The 16,828-nt window shown below is 40.5% G+C and overlaps 1 protein-coding gene across 1 annotated transcript in view; it reads left to right on the top strand.

Moving 5' to 3' along the window:
* Window positions 1–16,828, top strand: part of LOC139163465 (BPI fold-containing family B member 6-like) — a 44,229-nt gene that overhangs the window by 17,829 nt on the left and 9,572 nt on the right. The window contains exons 7-9 of the mRNA XM_070744264.1: window positions 7,465–7,556; window positions 15,412–15,585; window positions 16,475–16,519. Coding sequence (XP_070600365.1) covers window positions 7,465–7,556; window positions 15,412–15,585; window positions 16,475–16,519 — 311 coding nt within the window. The remainder of the gene's footprint in view (window positions 1–7,464; window positions 7,557–15,411; window positions 15,586–16,474; window positions 16,520–16,828) is intronic.

Genomic DNA, 16,828 nt, shown 5'->3' with positions numbered 1-16,828 from the left:
AGCCACCCCGAGTCTGCGGAGAGGGGCGGCATACAAATCCAATAAAAAATAATAATAATAATAATAACTACGGCTTGACTTCCTGGCTCCAATCCTTCCCCGCAGGGAGGCGGAACCAATTAAGATGTTCCGCCCCAGACGCCTGATGGATCCAGAGGGCTTTCAGATGGCGCTTGGGGTTATTCCAGATGCACTCGTCCACAGTTCGGCGGAGTCTCTTGCGGAAGCCTGGAACAAGGCTGCAGCGGAGGCTCTTGATCGGATTGCGCCTTTGTGACCTCTCCGTGGCGCTAGACCCCGTAGAGCTCCATGGTTCAACGAGGAGCTCCGGGAGTTGAAACGCCAGAAGAGACGTCTAGAGAAGCGATGGAGGAAGAGTAAGTCTGAATCTGATCGAACACTTGTAAGAGCTTTTATTAAGACTTACAAAGTGGCGCTCAAGGTGGCAAGATGCGCGTATCATGCTGCCTTGATTGCATCAGCGGAATCCCGCCCGGCCTCTCTGTTTAGGGTGACCCGCTCCCTTCTTAATCAGAGGGGAGTTGGGGAGCCCTTACAGAGTAGTGCCGAGGATTTTAACACATTTTTCGCTGATAAAATCGCTCAGATCCGGGCGGACCTCGACTCCAATTGGAAAACAGAGTCGGCTGACAACGAGTCAGTTGAGGTGACTGGGGCACGTACTTGTCCACCTGTCTGGGAAGAGTTTGATCTGGTGACACCTGATGAAGTGGACAAGGCCATTGGAGCTGTGAGTTCCGCCACCTGTTTACTGGATCCGTGTCCCTCCTGGCTGGTTTCGGCCAGCAGAGAGGTGACACGGAGCTGGGTCCAGGAGATTATCAACGCTTCCTTGGGGAGGGGATCCTTCCCATCATCCTATAAAGAGGTGCTCGTGCGCCCCCTCCTCAAGAAGCCCTCCCTGGACCCAGCCGTACTTAATAACTACCGGCCAGTCTCCAACCTTCCCTTTATGGGGAAGGTTGTCGAGAAGGTGGTGGCACTCCAGCGATCCTTGGAAGAAGCCGATTATCTAGGTCCCCAGCAGTCGGGTTTCAGGCCCGGTTACAGCATGGAAACTGCTTTGGTCACGTTGATGGATGATCTCTGGCGGACCCGGGACAGGGGTTTATCCTCTGTCCTGGTGCTTCTTGACCTCTCAGGGGCTTTCGATACCATCGACCATGGTATCCTTCTGCACCGGCTGGAGGGGTTGGGGATGGGAGGCACTGTTCTTTAGTGGTTCTCCTCCTACCTCTCCGGTTGGTCGCAGTCGGTGTTAGTGGGGGGTCAGAGGTCAACTCCGAGGTTTCTCCCTTGTAGGGTGCCTCAGGGGTCGGTCCTCTCCCCCCTGCTATTCAATATCTACATGAAACCGCTGGGTGAGATCATCCAAGGGCATGGGGTGAGGTATCATCAGTACGCTGATGATACCCAGCTTTACATCTCCACCCCATGTCCAGTCAACGAAGCAGTGGAAGTGATGTGCTGGTGTCTGGAGGCTGTTGGGGCCTGGATGGGTGTCAACAGACTCAAACTCAACCCGGATAAGACGGAGTGGCTGTGGGTTTTGCCTCCCAAGGACAACTCCATCTGTCCTTCTATTACCCTGGGGGGGGAATTATTGACCCCCTCGGAGAGGGTTCACAACTTGGGCGTCCTCCTCGATCCACAGCTCACATTAGAGAACCATCTTTCAGCTGTGGCGAGGGGGGTGTTTGCCCAGGTTCGCCTAGTGCACCAGTTGCGACCCTATCTGGACCGGGACTCACTGCTCACAGTCAGTCATACCCTCATCACCTCGAGGTTCGACTACTGTAATGCTCTCTACATGGGGCTACCTTTGAAAAGTGTTCAGAAACTTCAGATCGTGCAGAATGCAGCTGCAAGAGCAGTCATGGGCTTACCTAGGTATGCCCATGTTTCGCCATCACTCCGCAGTCTGCATTGGCTGCCGATCAATTTCCGGTCAGAATTCAAAGTGTTGGTTATGACCTTTAAAGCCCTTCATGGCACTGGACCAGAATATCTCCGAGACCGCCTCCTGCCACACGAATCCCAGCGACCGATTAGGTCCCACAGAGTGGGCCTTCTCCAGGTCCCGTCAACTAAACAATGTCGGTTGGCGGGCCCCAGGGGAAGAGCCTTCTCTGTGGCGGCCCCGACCCTCTGGAACCAACTCCCCCTGGAGATTAGAACTGCCCCTACTCTCCTTGCCTTTCGTAAGCTCCTTAAGACCCACCTGTGTCGTCAGGCATGGGGGAACTGAGACATCTCCCCCGGGCATATACAATTTATGAATGGTATGTGTGTATGTATGTGTGTTTAGAAAATGGGTTTTTTAAATGTTTTTAGTAGAAATTTAGATTTGTTGTAAATTGTTTTTCACTTTGTTGTGAGCCGCCCCGAGTCTGCGGAGAGGGGCGGCATACAAATCTAAATAAATAAATAAATGAATAAATGAACAAACAAATAAATAAATAAATAAATAAATAAATAAATAAATAAATAAATAAATAAATAAATAAATAAATAAAAATAAAAATAAAAATAAAAATAAAAAATAATAATAATAATAATAATAATATTTCTAGGACAGTGATGGCGAACCTTTTTTCCCTCGGGTGCCGAAAGTGCATGGGCGTACGCTATCATGCATGCCCAAATGCCCACACCCATAATTCAATGCCTGGGGAGGGCGAAAAAATCTTCCCCCAACCCCTGGAGGCCCTCTGGACACTGGAAATGGCCTGTTTTCCAACTCCTGATGGGCTCAGTAGGCTCGTGTTTCACCCTCCCCAGACTCCAATGGCCTCCCTGGAGCCGGGGGAGGGTAAAAACGCCCTCTCCCATCCCCCTGGTGGCTCTCTGGAAGCCAAAAACGCCCTCCCAGAGCCAAAAATCAGCTGGCTGGAATACACATGCATGTTGGAGCTGCACTAGGGCAATGGCTCGCGTGCCAGCAGATCTGGTTCCCTGTGCCACCTGTGGCACCTGTGCCATAGGTTCGCCATCACTGGCATAGATTGTCCTGCTTGAACCGGGGGTTGGACTCGAAGACCTCCGAGGCCATAGGTTTGCCATCACTGTTCTAGGAGACAGGTGGGTGCTAACTTCCTACAAGAAAGAAAAGGCCAAGCAGCTTTTCCCTAAACTTTAGAGATGTTGGCTTATTGACTTGTTGGCCAGAGATCTTGCTTGCACAGAATTCAGTTCAGGTTCTAGAAAAGCTATCAGGGTTGAAACTTTTTTCCTGAATTGAAAAAAAAAATCAGTGAAACAGTAAATGAGAACCCACAAGGAACATTTTATATTTTATGTTTGGTATGTATGTGTTGTATGGTTTTAATTGCTGGGGTTTTATATATGTTTTATTTTTCCAATTTATTTTCATCAAAGTTATTTAATCTTATTTCCATAATTTCAAAGTGGATGTGGTCCACTATGTACCAATACCAATTCTGGATTGTCCATTTATTGCTATCTTTCCACCCTAATACCACTACTGCTTGAGCGCTTTCCAAAGCTGCTGTTTTGATTTCTTTAAATTCTCGTAATTCCCCATATTTAACTAGTATTGCTAATTCTTTTGTAATTATCCAATTAATGTTTAGCATATTATTTATTTCATTCTGTACTTCCTTCCAAAATTTTTGAACTTCAACACATTCCCAGAGCATATGCATAAAAACTCCTTTTATTTGGCAACCATGCCAGCAATTTCCTTTCCCTTTCCTCTGGAAGCATGCTAGTTTTACTGGCGTGAAATACCATTTATGTAAAATTTTCCTTCTCATCTCTCTTATTCTTGTATTCTTTATCTTATGTATATTTTCTACTACTTCTTCCATCTCGCTTTCATTCATCCGTAATTCATTTTGCCAATATCTTGTTAGGCCTTTAATCACTTCCTCTTCCACTTGTAATAGCATGCTATAAATATTACTAGCCTGTCCTTTTGAATCATTAATCTTTTCTTTCAATATTTTCTCTAGACAGTTTTCTTCTCTCAAAAATGCTTCTTTATTCTCACTTTTATTTAAATATTTACATATTGCATTAATCTGCAACCATTTTTGTTGGCCCAACCACCATTCGAAGCGAGTTCTATTAACTCTTCCGTCTGTCTCATATAATTGTTCTATTCTCATTATACCTTTATCATTTAATTCCTTTATAACTCTACCTAGGTTAACATCATTATTTATATTCAAAACATGCAACGTTGATAATTTTGAATTCCTATTTGCTAATTTCCCTTGCCATTTTGACCAAATATCTAAGGCTGCTTTCCAGGGATCGGCTAAGCTATTAATTTCTATTTTTCTCCATTTTTAAAATAAAATCTCTTTATTTTTAATATTATTAATCTCCCTTTCAGGTTTCACCCACTTCTTTTCTGTCAATAATTGTAATTCCATTAATCTTTCTATTTGAAATGCTTCTCTATATAGTTCTAGACTCGGGCACCCCCATCCTCCATCTCTTTCTCTGGCAATCAGCCATCGTTTCCTTGTTCTAGTTTTTTTGTTTCCTTCAATCCAAAAGTCCATTTTGTTATCCCATTCCCTTAATTTTGCTCCTGGAAAGGTACATGGTAAAACTTGAAATAAATACATCATTTTTGGAATAATCATCATTTTAAGAGCTCTTATTTTTGCCATTTTTCTCAAACTCTTATCTTTCCAATTTTTAATTTGCTTTTGCATTTTTTTCCATATTAAATTGTAATTTACCTCAGCAATTTTATTTGGGTTTTTGAATAACCAAATTCCTAAATATTTCATTTTTTTACGTCCTAATTTCAATCTTGAAATTTTTCGTATCTCGATTTGCTCTTTAGGACCTGTATTTAAACAAATTATTTCTGATTTCTCAATATTAATTGAAAGACCTGATTGGTCTTTAAATTCCTGGAGTAAAACCATTATTTTTTTCATCATTTCAATGGGGGTTTCAGACAATATTATGGCATCGTCTACAAAAAAAATTAATTTCAATTCAAGTTTTCCAATTCGGTAACCCTTCCAGTCCTTATCATTTCTAATTTTATTTGCCAGAACCTCGATTGCCATTGCGAACAACATGGGGCATAGTGGGCATCCCTGCTTAGTTCCATTTTGAATAATAACTTTCTCTGTTCTATTTCCATTTACCCTAATGTAGGCCGTATTATCCTTATAAATTTCTCTTATAATTTGACAGACATTTTCTCCCATATTTAATTCCTTACAAAGTTGAAACAGGTAATTATGATTAACTTTATCAAAAGCTTTATACACATCTAACTTTAAGACACATAATTTCTTTTTGGTAGTGGTAGCATGGTGTAACAAATTAACAACATTTCTAATTGGTTCATAAATTTTCCTTCCTTTAACAAATCCATATTGGTCTTCACCAATTATTTTTGGTAAGATACTCTCTATCCTATTTGCTATAATTTTCATAAATATTTTATAGTCTTGAATGGGGCGATAGGATCTCGGATCTAACAAATCCCAATCTGGTTTTGGGACAGTAATAATCTCCGATGTCTTCCATGACTGTGGAATGTTAAAGGTTTGAAGTATGTTATTAAATAATTTCTCCAAATACGGTAATAATTGAATCACATAAGTCTTATAATATTCCCCTGTAAATCCATCTGGGCCTGGAGCTTTAGCAGGTTTCAACCCATTAATAACTTTAATAATTTCATCATTTGTTGTTTTCCCATTTAATATTTGTTTGTCTTCTTCCATTAGTTTCTCCTTAGCCTCTATGTTTTGCAGAATGACTTGATCTTTTTTATATAAATTTTCATAAAACTCTTTCATTATTTTTTGCAATTCATCATTACTACGTTTTATTACACCTTTTTTATCCTTTAATGCAGAGATGCAAGATTTTTCTTTTCTTTTTTTTTTATAATTTGCCATTTGTTTCATTGATTTATTCCCCCATATCATAATTTTCTGCTTTACAATTGATCTCATTTTATTCCATTGCTGCTCATCCATAAGTCTCAGTTGCTTCTTTTTAATTTTTATTCCATTCCCTATTTCTTGTGATTCTCAATCTTTCTTGAGTTAACTCTATTTCTTTAATTAGCTTTTTTCTTTCTACTTTCCATCTTTTTTTAATATAGATTTCAGTACTAATACAATTCCCTCTCATAAAGGATATATATATGTTTTATTTTTAATATTAGATTTGTTTCACTGTTATATTGTTATATTGTTTCTATTATTGTTGTGAGCCGCCCCGAATCTTCGGAGAGGGGCGGCATACAAATCTAATAAATAATAATAATAATAATAATAATAATAATAATAATAATAATATCTGTTTATTTTTTCAAAAAACCTCAAATGAGAACTGTTAAATCAGGAGGCTGGAGACCACGGGTTGATAACAGCTCCTTATTTCCGGAGAACGATCAGAAGTGTTCCACTCTGTTAACAGTCTCCAACTGAGAGTAACGGCGAAAGCTGCGTCTATTTATACTTTTAAAAGTGTGGGAAAAACTTTTTGACAGTTACTTGTTTTTGGCGGCAAGTGTTCGGAAACTTCAGGTTGTGCAGAACGCAGCCGTGAGAGCCGTCGTGGGGCTTCCAAGATTCACCCACGTTTCTTCAACACTCCGTGGCCTGCACTGGCTGCCGATCAGTTTCCGGTCACAATTCAAAGTGTTGGTCATGACCTTTAAAGCCCTACATGGCATGGGACCAGATTACCTCCAGAACTGCCTGCTACTGCACAAATCCCAGCGACCGATAAGGTCCCACAGAGTTGGCCTTCTCCGGGTTCCGTCAATTAAACAATGTCGTTTGGTGGGCCCCAGGGGAAGAGCCTTCTCTGTGGTGGCCCCGGCCCTCTGGAACCAACTCCCCCCCGGAGATTAGAACTTCCCCCACCCCCCCCTGTCTTTTGTAAGCTACACAAGACTCATTTATGCCGCCAGGCATGGGGGAGTTAAGATATTCCTTCCCACTAGGCCATTACAAGTTATGCATGGTATGTTTGTTTGTGTGTATGTTTGGTTTTATTATAAGGGTTTTTAGTTGTTTTATTAATTGGATTTCTACATGCTGTTTTTATCATTGTTGTTAGCTGCCCCGAGTCTGCGGAGAGGGGCGGCATACAAATCCAATAAATAATAATAATAATAATAATAATAATAATAATAATAATAATAGCAAGACATAACAAGAACCATATCTCCGACTGTTGTACGTGGCGGCCTCCTAGTTTCTCCACATTTCTCCACCAGACAACACGGCTCGGTTGCATTTAACCTTGTAACTCTCAATTTGTAGCTCCCAAGATCTCACTGGCAGAAATAGTGTCTCCTGGAAAGCCCGGTTGTTATATCTGGTTTGAGAAACTGAGAAATAGGGCAGCATAGAAATCTAATAAATAAAATAATAAAATAAATATGTTGATGCAAAGTGTGAATAACAATTTCTGTATCTTTCATAGGAAAGAAAGCTATTGGGATAATTGGATTTATTGTGTATGAAGTGGCAGAAAAACCAGATGTCCAATTAACTTTCATCCACATTAGCATCAAGGTAAGAGTGGTTGGATACATCATTTATCACATCCCCATTTTTTTTTACTGGGGGGGGGACACTAATTTTGGGGTAACATTTGCGTGGGGACCCAAGAACATCTTCTCCCCAGTCAGGGCAACCAGCTGTTCTAAAAGTCAGCGGTCACTTCACCCTGTTAGAAACAAAAGGACAGGGATAATAGACCTGTGGTGTGTGAATTTGCTTGTGATGATTAGGACAATTAACTAGTGGAACAGAAGTTGCCTTCAGATGTTGTGGATGCTCCATCGCTGGAAGTTTTCAAGGAGAGGTTGGAGAGCCATCTGTCTGAAATGGTGTAGGGCAGTGATGGCAAACCTATGGCACGGATGCCATAGGTGGCATGGGGAGCCAAATCTGCTGGCATGAGAGCCGCTGCCCTAACTCAGCTCCAATGTGCATGTGAGTGCCAGCCAGCTGATTTTTAGCTTGCACAGAGGGTCCGGGAGGGCGTTTTTGGCTTCCAGAGAGCCTCCTGGGGGATGGGGTGGGGGTGGAGGAGGGCATTTTTACATTCCCGCGGCTCCAGGGAAGCCTTTGTTGCCTGGGGAGGGTAAAACATGAGCCTACTGGGCCCACCAGAAGTTGGGAAACAGGCTGTTTCCGGCCTCCAGAGGGCCTCCAGGGGGGCAGGGTAAGCTGTTTTAGCCCTCCCCAGGCATTGAATTATGGGTGTGGGCGCTCACGCTGTTTCAGCACCCGAGGAAAAAAAGGTCCATCATCACTGGTGTAGGGTCTTCTGCTTGAGCAGGGGGTTGGACTAGAAGACCCCCAAAGTCCCTTCCAACTCTTGTTCTTCTCTTCCCCACCCCACCCCACCCACCTCACTCCACTCCACTCCACTCTATTCTATTCTACTCTATTGATTCCTATTCTGTTCTGTTCTGTTCCATTCCGTTCATTCCATTCTATTCCATTCCATTCTATTCCACTCCACTCCACTCTACTCTATTGATTTCTATTCTGTTCTGTTCTGTTCCATTCCGTTCATTCCACTCCACTCCACTCCACTCCACTCTATTGATTTCTATTCTGTTCTGCTCTGCTCTGCTCTGCTCTGTTCCTTTCCATTCCATTCCATTCCATTCCATTCCGTCCCGTTCTGTTCATTCCGCTCCACTCCGCTCCGCTCCACTACAAAGTCCTATTGCATAAGCCTCTTGAGCTTCCAATGGAAGTTTGGCTAGATGGGAAGGAAGGAAGGTCCCAATAGAAGATGATTTTGGAAATGTGGGAGCCAGATGAACAAAGGCATCAGATCAAATATTGTGTCCCAGGAGCCGATGTCCCAAGACTTGCTCTGCAAACCGCCAACGTCACCCTGCATAGCAAAGATAGAGAAGCAACACGTAGAATTATGCCGGGATGAGATTCTGGCTTCTTTTTTGGGGGACAAAGAATTTTTTATTTTTTCACTCCAATCACATATGCAGAATAATATACCATCAATCTTGAAATACATTACAATGATTAATTTTTTTAAATTCGGTATTCATAATCCATCCAATGCTGCCTCCTTTGTTGATTTTTTGATTTTTTGATTTTTTCATTATTTTTTCATCATTTTTTCATTTATTTATTTATTTTTATTAATTGGATTTGTATGCTGCCCCTCTCCAAAGACTCAGGGGGGGGGCTCACAACATATATAAAAACATAGTAATACATCTAATCCAATTAATATAATTTAAAAACCCTAAAAATCCTAATATAGTTTAAAACATTCATTATCACTCACTCCATGAAACACATTAGGAAATTTACATGGACAAAAATAATTACTCAAATTTCTTATATGTATTTAAAAAGCTATTAACTAATACAGTTTTTAGGCTGCTTCTTTTCTAATCACATCCAATTATTTAGGCCGTAGTGCTTCAATCTTCTCCAAATATCCTTAGTATCAATTTCATGTATATTTCTTACCATTATTTTTATGATAGTACCCCTTTAACAAAAAAAGAGAAACAAAAATTCCCAATCATATCAACTAGATCCTAAATTTTATCTAACTGTTACAGGGATCAAAAGTATATCAATTTGAAAGGGAAAAAAAAATCCAAATTGTTTGTCACATGTGTCCCAATTAGCCCAATTAATAATAATTCCTTTTAGTAAGTAAATAAAAAATAAGAAAAAATTTAAAAGGAGAAGAAAAAAGAGAGAGAGAAAAAACAAAAACAGGAAAGAAAACCATTTCCCCCTTTCTTTCATATATCCCTTATAAAACCCAATATAATCATCATAACCTATGCAATTTTATGATTCATAAACAAACCAATAAAATCCTCAAACCCTACTCTATTTCATATTACTATAAACCCAGTAGAATCATTGTGCCCTAATCTAATTATTTCACTATAAACCCAAATAAGTCATTATACCCCATTTATCACTGTAAGCCCAGTGGAATCACCATGCCCTATTCTAGTTATATCACTGCAAACCAAGTGGAATCATTGTGCCCTATTCTAAAAGAATACTGTAAGCCCAGTGGAATCATCATGCCCTACTCTATTTATACCACTGCAAACCTAATGGAATCATCATACCCTATTCTAAAAAAACCACTGTGAGCTTGTAAACCCAGTGGAATCATTGTGTCCTATTCTATAAAAATCACTGTAAATCCAGTGGAATCATCAATAAAGCATACTCCATTTTATGGGACAAGAAGCCCAATAAAAACCTCATACCCTAATATAATGTAAGTCACTGTAACCCCAGTAGAGACACCATGCCTTCTCTATTTATATCAGTATAGTTTATAACTTTCTATAAATTTATAAAAAGTTATAAAATATAAATTGTAGTTCACATATCTTGCTTAAATTCTGTAGTTCTATAACTTCTATAATCAATATTTCACACTATCATTAATAACTTTTCTTTAAAAATAAATATCATCCAATATAATCATCATTATTTTCTATTTTCCTGATTCTATTCTTCCATTATAACTCATCCACGTGCAAAATTCTCATAATCTTTGCTTATCTTATAGTTAAACCTTCTTACCTATGAAATTCCTTCTCAAATGTTTTTCACTTTTCTCCTACTAATATTAAGAATAATAAGAATATTAACCATCCAAAATAGTCATAACAATTTTCTATTTTCATTATTCTGTTATTCCATTTTTCATTATTTACCCCAAGAATAATTAAAAAAACATAACATATTTTAATTAAGCATTGTTACTGTTAGTATGTCTCGTTATTACACCTCCAATACACATTAAGCAGAGTTTTTGGTTTAGGAAATGTAGGTTAGTCACACAATGACTCAGACTTAATATCAATGTATATTGATACAATGTATCACTATATATTGTCTTTGTCATACTCAGTAATGTATATATCATTACTGAGTATGATATTTACAAATACCATACTCATTTACAAATATATAGAATATATTATATACCGATTCTGTATATGTACAAATATACAGAATCAATCAGATACTAATAGTTTACAAACCACACACACAGCAAGAATACAGCTCACAGCAAATATATTTCTAACAAAGTAACTCCCCCCCAAAGGGAACGGTGTTGGCGCGTCTTATGGCCAACCAGTAAAAGTTCTTTAAAGGTATAGTCTTTACATTTTACAAACTGACATAGTTAGCTACTTACCTAAGAAGGTTACGTATAATATACTAACAGTTACATATGAAACTCAATTAATACTCTTTCATCTTGCTCAATAATTTCCCCTCCATATTTCCCATTCCTACCCCCCAATCTGTGTTCATTCACTTTCCCAATATAATTTTCCTATAATAACTTCCCATTAAATTTAAAATTCATCATTTAGTTCTCATAGATCCAATTCATCATTTTACAAAAGTTAATTCTTTTAATTTATAACTTTATCATAGACTCAGTCTTCTTCTTTAGAAGTACTGCTGCCATCCACATTTTCTCATTTCCACATTCCATATTCCAAAAACTCTTTCTGGTGATAACATCCATTATACAATAGTCCTCAGACTTTTTGCAGAGGGGCGGCATACAAATCTAATAAATAAAAAATAAATAAAAAATACATTTAATTTGTTCTTATGTTCTTTTGCCAGATCTGTAGCCATATCTCCACCAGTCAGTTCACATGTCTCTTCTTACAAAAGTTCTTATTCCAAACAAAGGTTGAGGACTTTCTTTCTTCTCAAAAGTCAACACATAACAAGCACATTCCATTCTCATAGCCAAAACAGATAAAGTCCACCACCAAGGCCACAAACTGTTGAACACATGAAACAAAATTCTCCCTGTAATGACTCCTCCAGCCAGCAGTAGTAGTAGTAGCAGCAGTAGTAGTAGAAACATAGAAACATAGAAGACTGACGGCAGAAAAAGACCTCATGGTCAGTGTTCCCTCTAATTTTTGGGGGGGTGGGCGGAAAAGTATAGTGTCTGAGCGGCAGTCCCTTTGGAACTGGATGGCACAGAAATAATAAACAAACAAACAAACAAACAAACAAACAAACAAACATAAAAAACCCACCCTGTTTTGCCTGAGAGAATTTCAAAATAAAATACTGTCCTGTGTGTCTATAACAGTGAGCTCATAATAGGGCAACTCTATCAATATCAAAATGCCACTTAAATAGTTGAGCTAGTTTCAAACTAGATTTTGATTTTCTTTCTCTCTTCTTACTCCCATTCTTTTTCTTTCTCTTTTCCTTCCTCTCTTTTTTCTATCTGTTTCTCTCTCTTCCTCTCTTCCTCTCTCTCTCCTTCCCTCTCATTCTTTCCCTCTTGGCTTCTGGGCAGGTTTGGAAAACTCTGAGTTGATGATGATTTTTAAGTGAGCGATGGCTCACTGCTCAGCTTAGAGGGAACTATGCTCATGGTCCATCTAGTCTGCCCTTATACTATTTCCTGTATTTTATCTTACGATGGATCTATGTTTATCCCAGGCATGTTTAAATTCAGTGACTGTGGATTTACCAACCACGTCTGCTGGAAGTTTGTTCCAAGCATCTACGACTCTTTCAGTGAAATAATATTTCCTCATGTTGCTTTTGATCTTTCCCCCAACTAACTTCAGATTGTGTCCCCTTGTTCTTGTGTTCACTTTCCTATTAAAAACACTTCCCCCCTGAACCTTATTTAACCCTTTCACATATTTAAATGTTTTGATCATGTCCCCCCTTTTCCTTCTGTCCTCCAGACTAGACATATTGAGTTCATCAAGTCTTTCCTGATACGTTTTATGCTTAAGACCTTCCGCCATTCTTGTAGCCCGTCTGTGGACCCGTTCAATTTTGTCAATATCTTTTTGTAGGTGAGGTCTCCAGAACTGAACACAGTATTCCAAATGTGGTCTCACCAGCACTCTATATAAGGAGATCACAATCTCCCTCTTCCTGCTTGTTATATCTCTAGCTATGCAGCCAAGCATCCTACTTGCTTTTCCTACTTCCCGACCACACTGCTGACCCATTTTGAGACTGTCAGAAATCACTACCCCTAAATCCTTCTCTTCTGAAGTTTTTGCTAACCCAGAACCACCAATGCAATATTCAGATTGAGGATTCCTTTTCCCCAAGTGCATTATTTTACATTTGGAAACATTAAACTGCAGTTTCCATTGCTTTGACCATTTATCTAGTAAAGCTAAATCATTTACCATATTACAGACCCCTCCAGGAATATCAACCCTATTCCACACTTTAGAGTCATCGGCAAATAGGCAAACCGTCCCTACCAAACCTTCCCGTATGTCACTCACAAACATAGCAGTAGTAGTAGTAGTAGTAATAATAATAACAATAATAACAATAACAACATCAACAACAACAACAACAACAATAATAATAATAATAATAATTATTATTATTTATTAGATGGCAAGCTTTCCTGTCTTCCATTATTCTATTATTTTTTGATTCCGTATTTGATTCTCTTCATTACACACTAAAAAACAAGTTAAAAGTGAAAAATAATACTTTAGTAGTCCAAATTCAAAGTCTTTAAATCTCCTTGCTTTTAAAAAGTCCAATATTGGGCAATCTGCTCTGGCCTGAAGCATCTTGCTATTCACCCCACCGTTGAGTAATAATAATAATAATAATAATAATAATAATAATAATAATAATAATAATTTATTAGATTTGTATGCCGCCCCTCTCCGAAGACTCTTCTACTGCTTCCTCTCCAATTTCCGGCAATTTTAGTTCCATTGAGAAAAGAAAATCAAAAAAATAAAGTTCCAAATCCCTTTTCAGCAGAAATCACTCACCAGCACACCGCTTAATTTTCCCTTCACCGCGCCGGAACTTAAATTGTCCTCTTTCCAGGTGTTACCGCTCTTCTTCAATCCCTGCGTTGCGTTGTCTCCACAGCTACTGTCAGCTTGGGCTTGGCCACCAGTGTGAGACTGTGCCGGTTCATCTGGTGGGTTATGCTGACCCCAAACCAGATCCCCAGTAGCATCTCCTGTGCCACCTACCCTTCAGGGAGGATCCGGTCTTGTCTTAGGAACCAGAACCCCCGGATGGCCGGGATTCGGAGTCCCCCACCAGTGAAGGGGGACTCTGTGCTGCTGCGGCCATTGATCCCACACCTCTCCAGATTCTGGCTTCTTCAGTAAATGAAGCAAGGACAATTCCATCTGTCCATCCATTACCCTGGGGGGGGGGGAACTACTGACCCCCTCAGAGAAGGTTCGCAACTTGGGCATCCTCCTCGATCCACAGCTCACATTAGAGAAACATCTTTCAGCTGTGGCGAGGGGGACGTTTGCCCAGGTTCGCCTGGTGCACCAGTTGCGGCCCTATTTGGACAGGGAGTCATTGCTCACAGTCGCTCATGCCCTCATCACTTCGAGGTTCAATTACTGCAATGCTCTCTACATGGGGCTACCTTTGAAAAGTGTTCAGAAACTTCAGATTGTGCAGAACGCAGCTGCGAGATCCATCGTGGGGCTTCCCAGATTTGCCCACGTTTCTTCAACACTCTGTGGCTTCCATTGGCTGCTGATCAGTTTCCGGTCACAATTCAAAGTGTTGGTTATGCCCTTTAAAGCCCTACATGGCATGGGACCAGATTACCTCCAGAACCGCCTGCTACTGCACAAATCCCAGCGACCGACAAGGTCCCACAGAGTCGGCCTTCTCTGGGTCCCGTTGACTAAACAATGTCGTTTGGTGGGCCGCAAGGGAAGAGCCTTCTCTGTGGCAGCCCCAGCCCTCTGCAACCAACTCCCCCCGGAGATCAGAACTGCCCCCACCCTCCCTGTCTTTCGTAAACTACTCAAGACTCATTTATGCCACCAGGCATGGGGGAGTTAAGATATTCCTTCCCCCTAGGCCATTACAAGTTATGCGTGGTATGTTTGTGTGTGTGTATGTTTGGTTTTATTATAAGGGTTTTTAGTTGTTTTATTAATTGGATTTCTACATGCTATTTTTATCATTGTTGTTAGCCGCCCCGAGTCTGCGGAGAGGGGCGGCATACAAATCCAATAAATAAATAAATAAATAAATAAATAAATAAATAAATAAATAAATAAACTTCAGTAAATGAAGTTGTGTATGCTCCAGCACTGGAAGTTTTTAGGGAGATATTGGATAACCGCCCAAGTCTTTGGAGAGGGGCGGCATACAAATCTAATAAATAATAATAATAATAATAATAATAATAATAATAATAATAATAATAACAACAACAACAACAACAACAACAACAACTCTTTGTCTGAAGTGGCAAAAAGTTTATTGCCTAAACGGGGGGGTTGGTCTAGAAAACCTTCAAGGTCCCTTCCAACTCTGTTGTTGTTGTTGAAATGATGACGATGCTATTATTTGTGCTTCCCTTTTCTAGATTACAATCCAAAACAAAAAAGGAGAAAGAAAAGCGTTCGACTATGATCAACTCCCTGACAAACTGCCACCCAGCAAAGACAAAATGTGTGCAGTCTACATACCTGCGACTGCAGTCAGTTCTGTCATAGACTTGATGAAGCCCCATCTCAACACCGTGGTGCCCAAAGTTAAGGTGACCGAAGAACCTTCCTAAATTCTGGATGGGAGAGCCCAGTAATGGGTTCTACATACCTTTGTTTGGACATTGACTCACATTTTCGACAGTCGCAGCATCCTGGGGGCAGGGGGGGTTTCACGGGATTTCCCCTTTGGTGACCTTCCGACGCGCAAAGTTCATGGGGAAGCCGGATGCCTTTAACATCTGCCTGACTCCCTTAACAACTGCAACTGTTTCGCTTAACGACATAGGCAAGTAAGGTCATAGAAAGGGCAACACTCATTTAACCAAATTGGTTCGTGAGCCACATACATTTGGGGCTGGATTGTGGTTGTAAGCAGGTGGGGGTTTCCGCTCCCATCGCTACCGGTGCGCTCTGCATGCAGCTTCACATCTCTGGCATGCGCGCACAGACATCCAAGTGACATTTTGTTTCTGCGCATGCGCAGGAAGCAAAATCTCATGTAGGGACATGCGCGAGAGATTTCGGCAATGCGTGCATGTGCAGAAGCAATTTTTTTTGCCAAAGTCTCACATGCATGTCCTCTCATGAGATTTTGCTGCCTGTGGATACACGCACACGGCGGAGATGCGGAAATGTGCGCGCAGTTCAATTTGCGTTACTGGTACGATGGCGTCAACCGTACTGGTGGGAACCCTCTACTGGTCATAAGTAACGGCATGTCCTTTACAAATCCAGAAAGGAACGAGTGCAGTTGGTGACATCTACGTTCCTCCCTAAGTCCCTTTCTTGAATGTTGATTTTTTCTAGGGAAATAAAATAAAATAAAATACAAACCTTGTCTACCGTGGGGTTTAAGGTCCTTGCTTGCAATTCCCATTGGCTCACTTTTGTTACTAATCTATTTATCTCCCTGTTTTTCTTTCTTTCCATTTTGGTCAGGGTGCTGTTCCAACTTCAGACCAACTCAAAAAACTGTTGCCAAAGGTAAGTTGATTGGGGCTTCAGGGTGATGTCGCTTAGCTCCGAGGAAATTGTCCTCAGAAGTGATAAAAAATCATCTTTGTTGGAGCGGCCGAGATGTTCTCTGGGCAGATGCTGATCTGATATCAGCCAGGATTCCTCAAGCAGGAGTTGTTTCTAGAGCAGAGAGGAGGAGGAGGAGGAAGAAAAGGAAGAAGAGGAGGAGGAAGATGATGATGATGACTTTGGGGTCCTTGATGACACTGTTCATGAGCTAAATGGGTATTATCATCAGTGTTAGAAGGGAGTGAGTTTCAAATGGGAGGAGGACGA

Source organism: Erythrolamprus reginae, chromosome 3 (assembly GCF_031021105.1).
Source record: "Erythrolamprus reginae isolate rEryReg1 chromosome 3, rEryReg1.hap1, whole genome shotgun sequence".
In the NCBI taxonomy this organism is placed as follows: Eukaryota; Metazoa; Chordata; class Lepidosauria; order Squamata; family Dipsadidae; genus Erythrolamprus; species Erythrolamprus reginae.
This window is presented reverse-complemented; position numbering and strand designations above follow the sequence as displayed.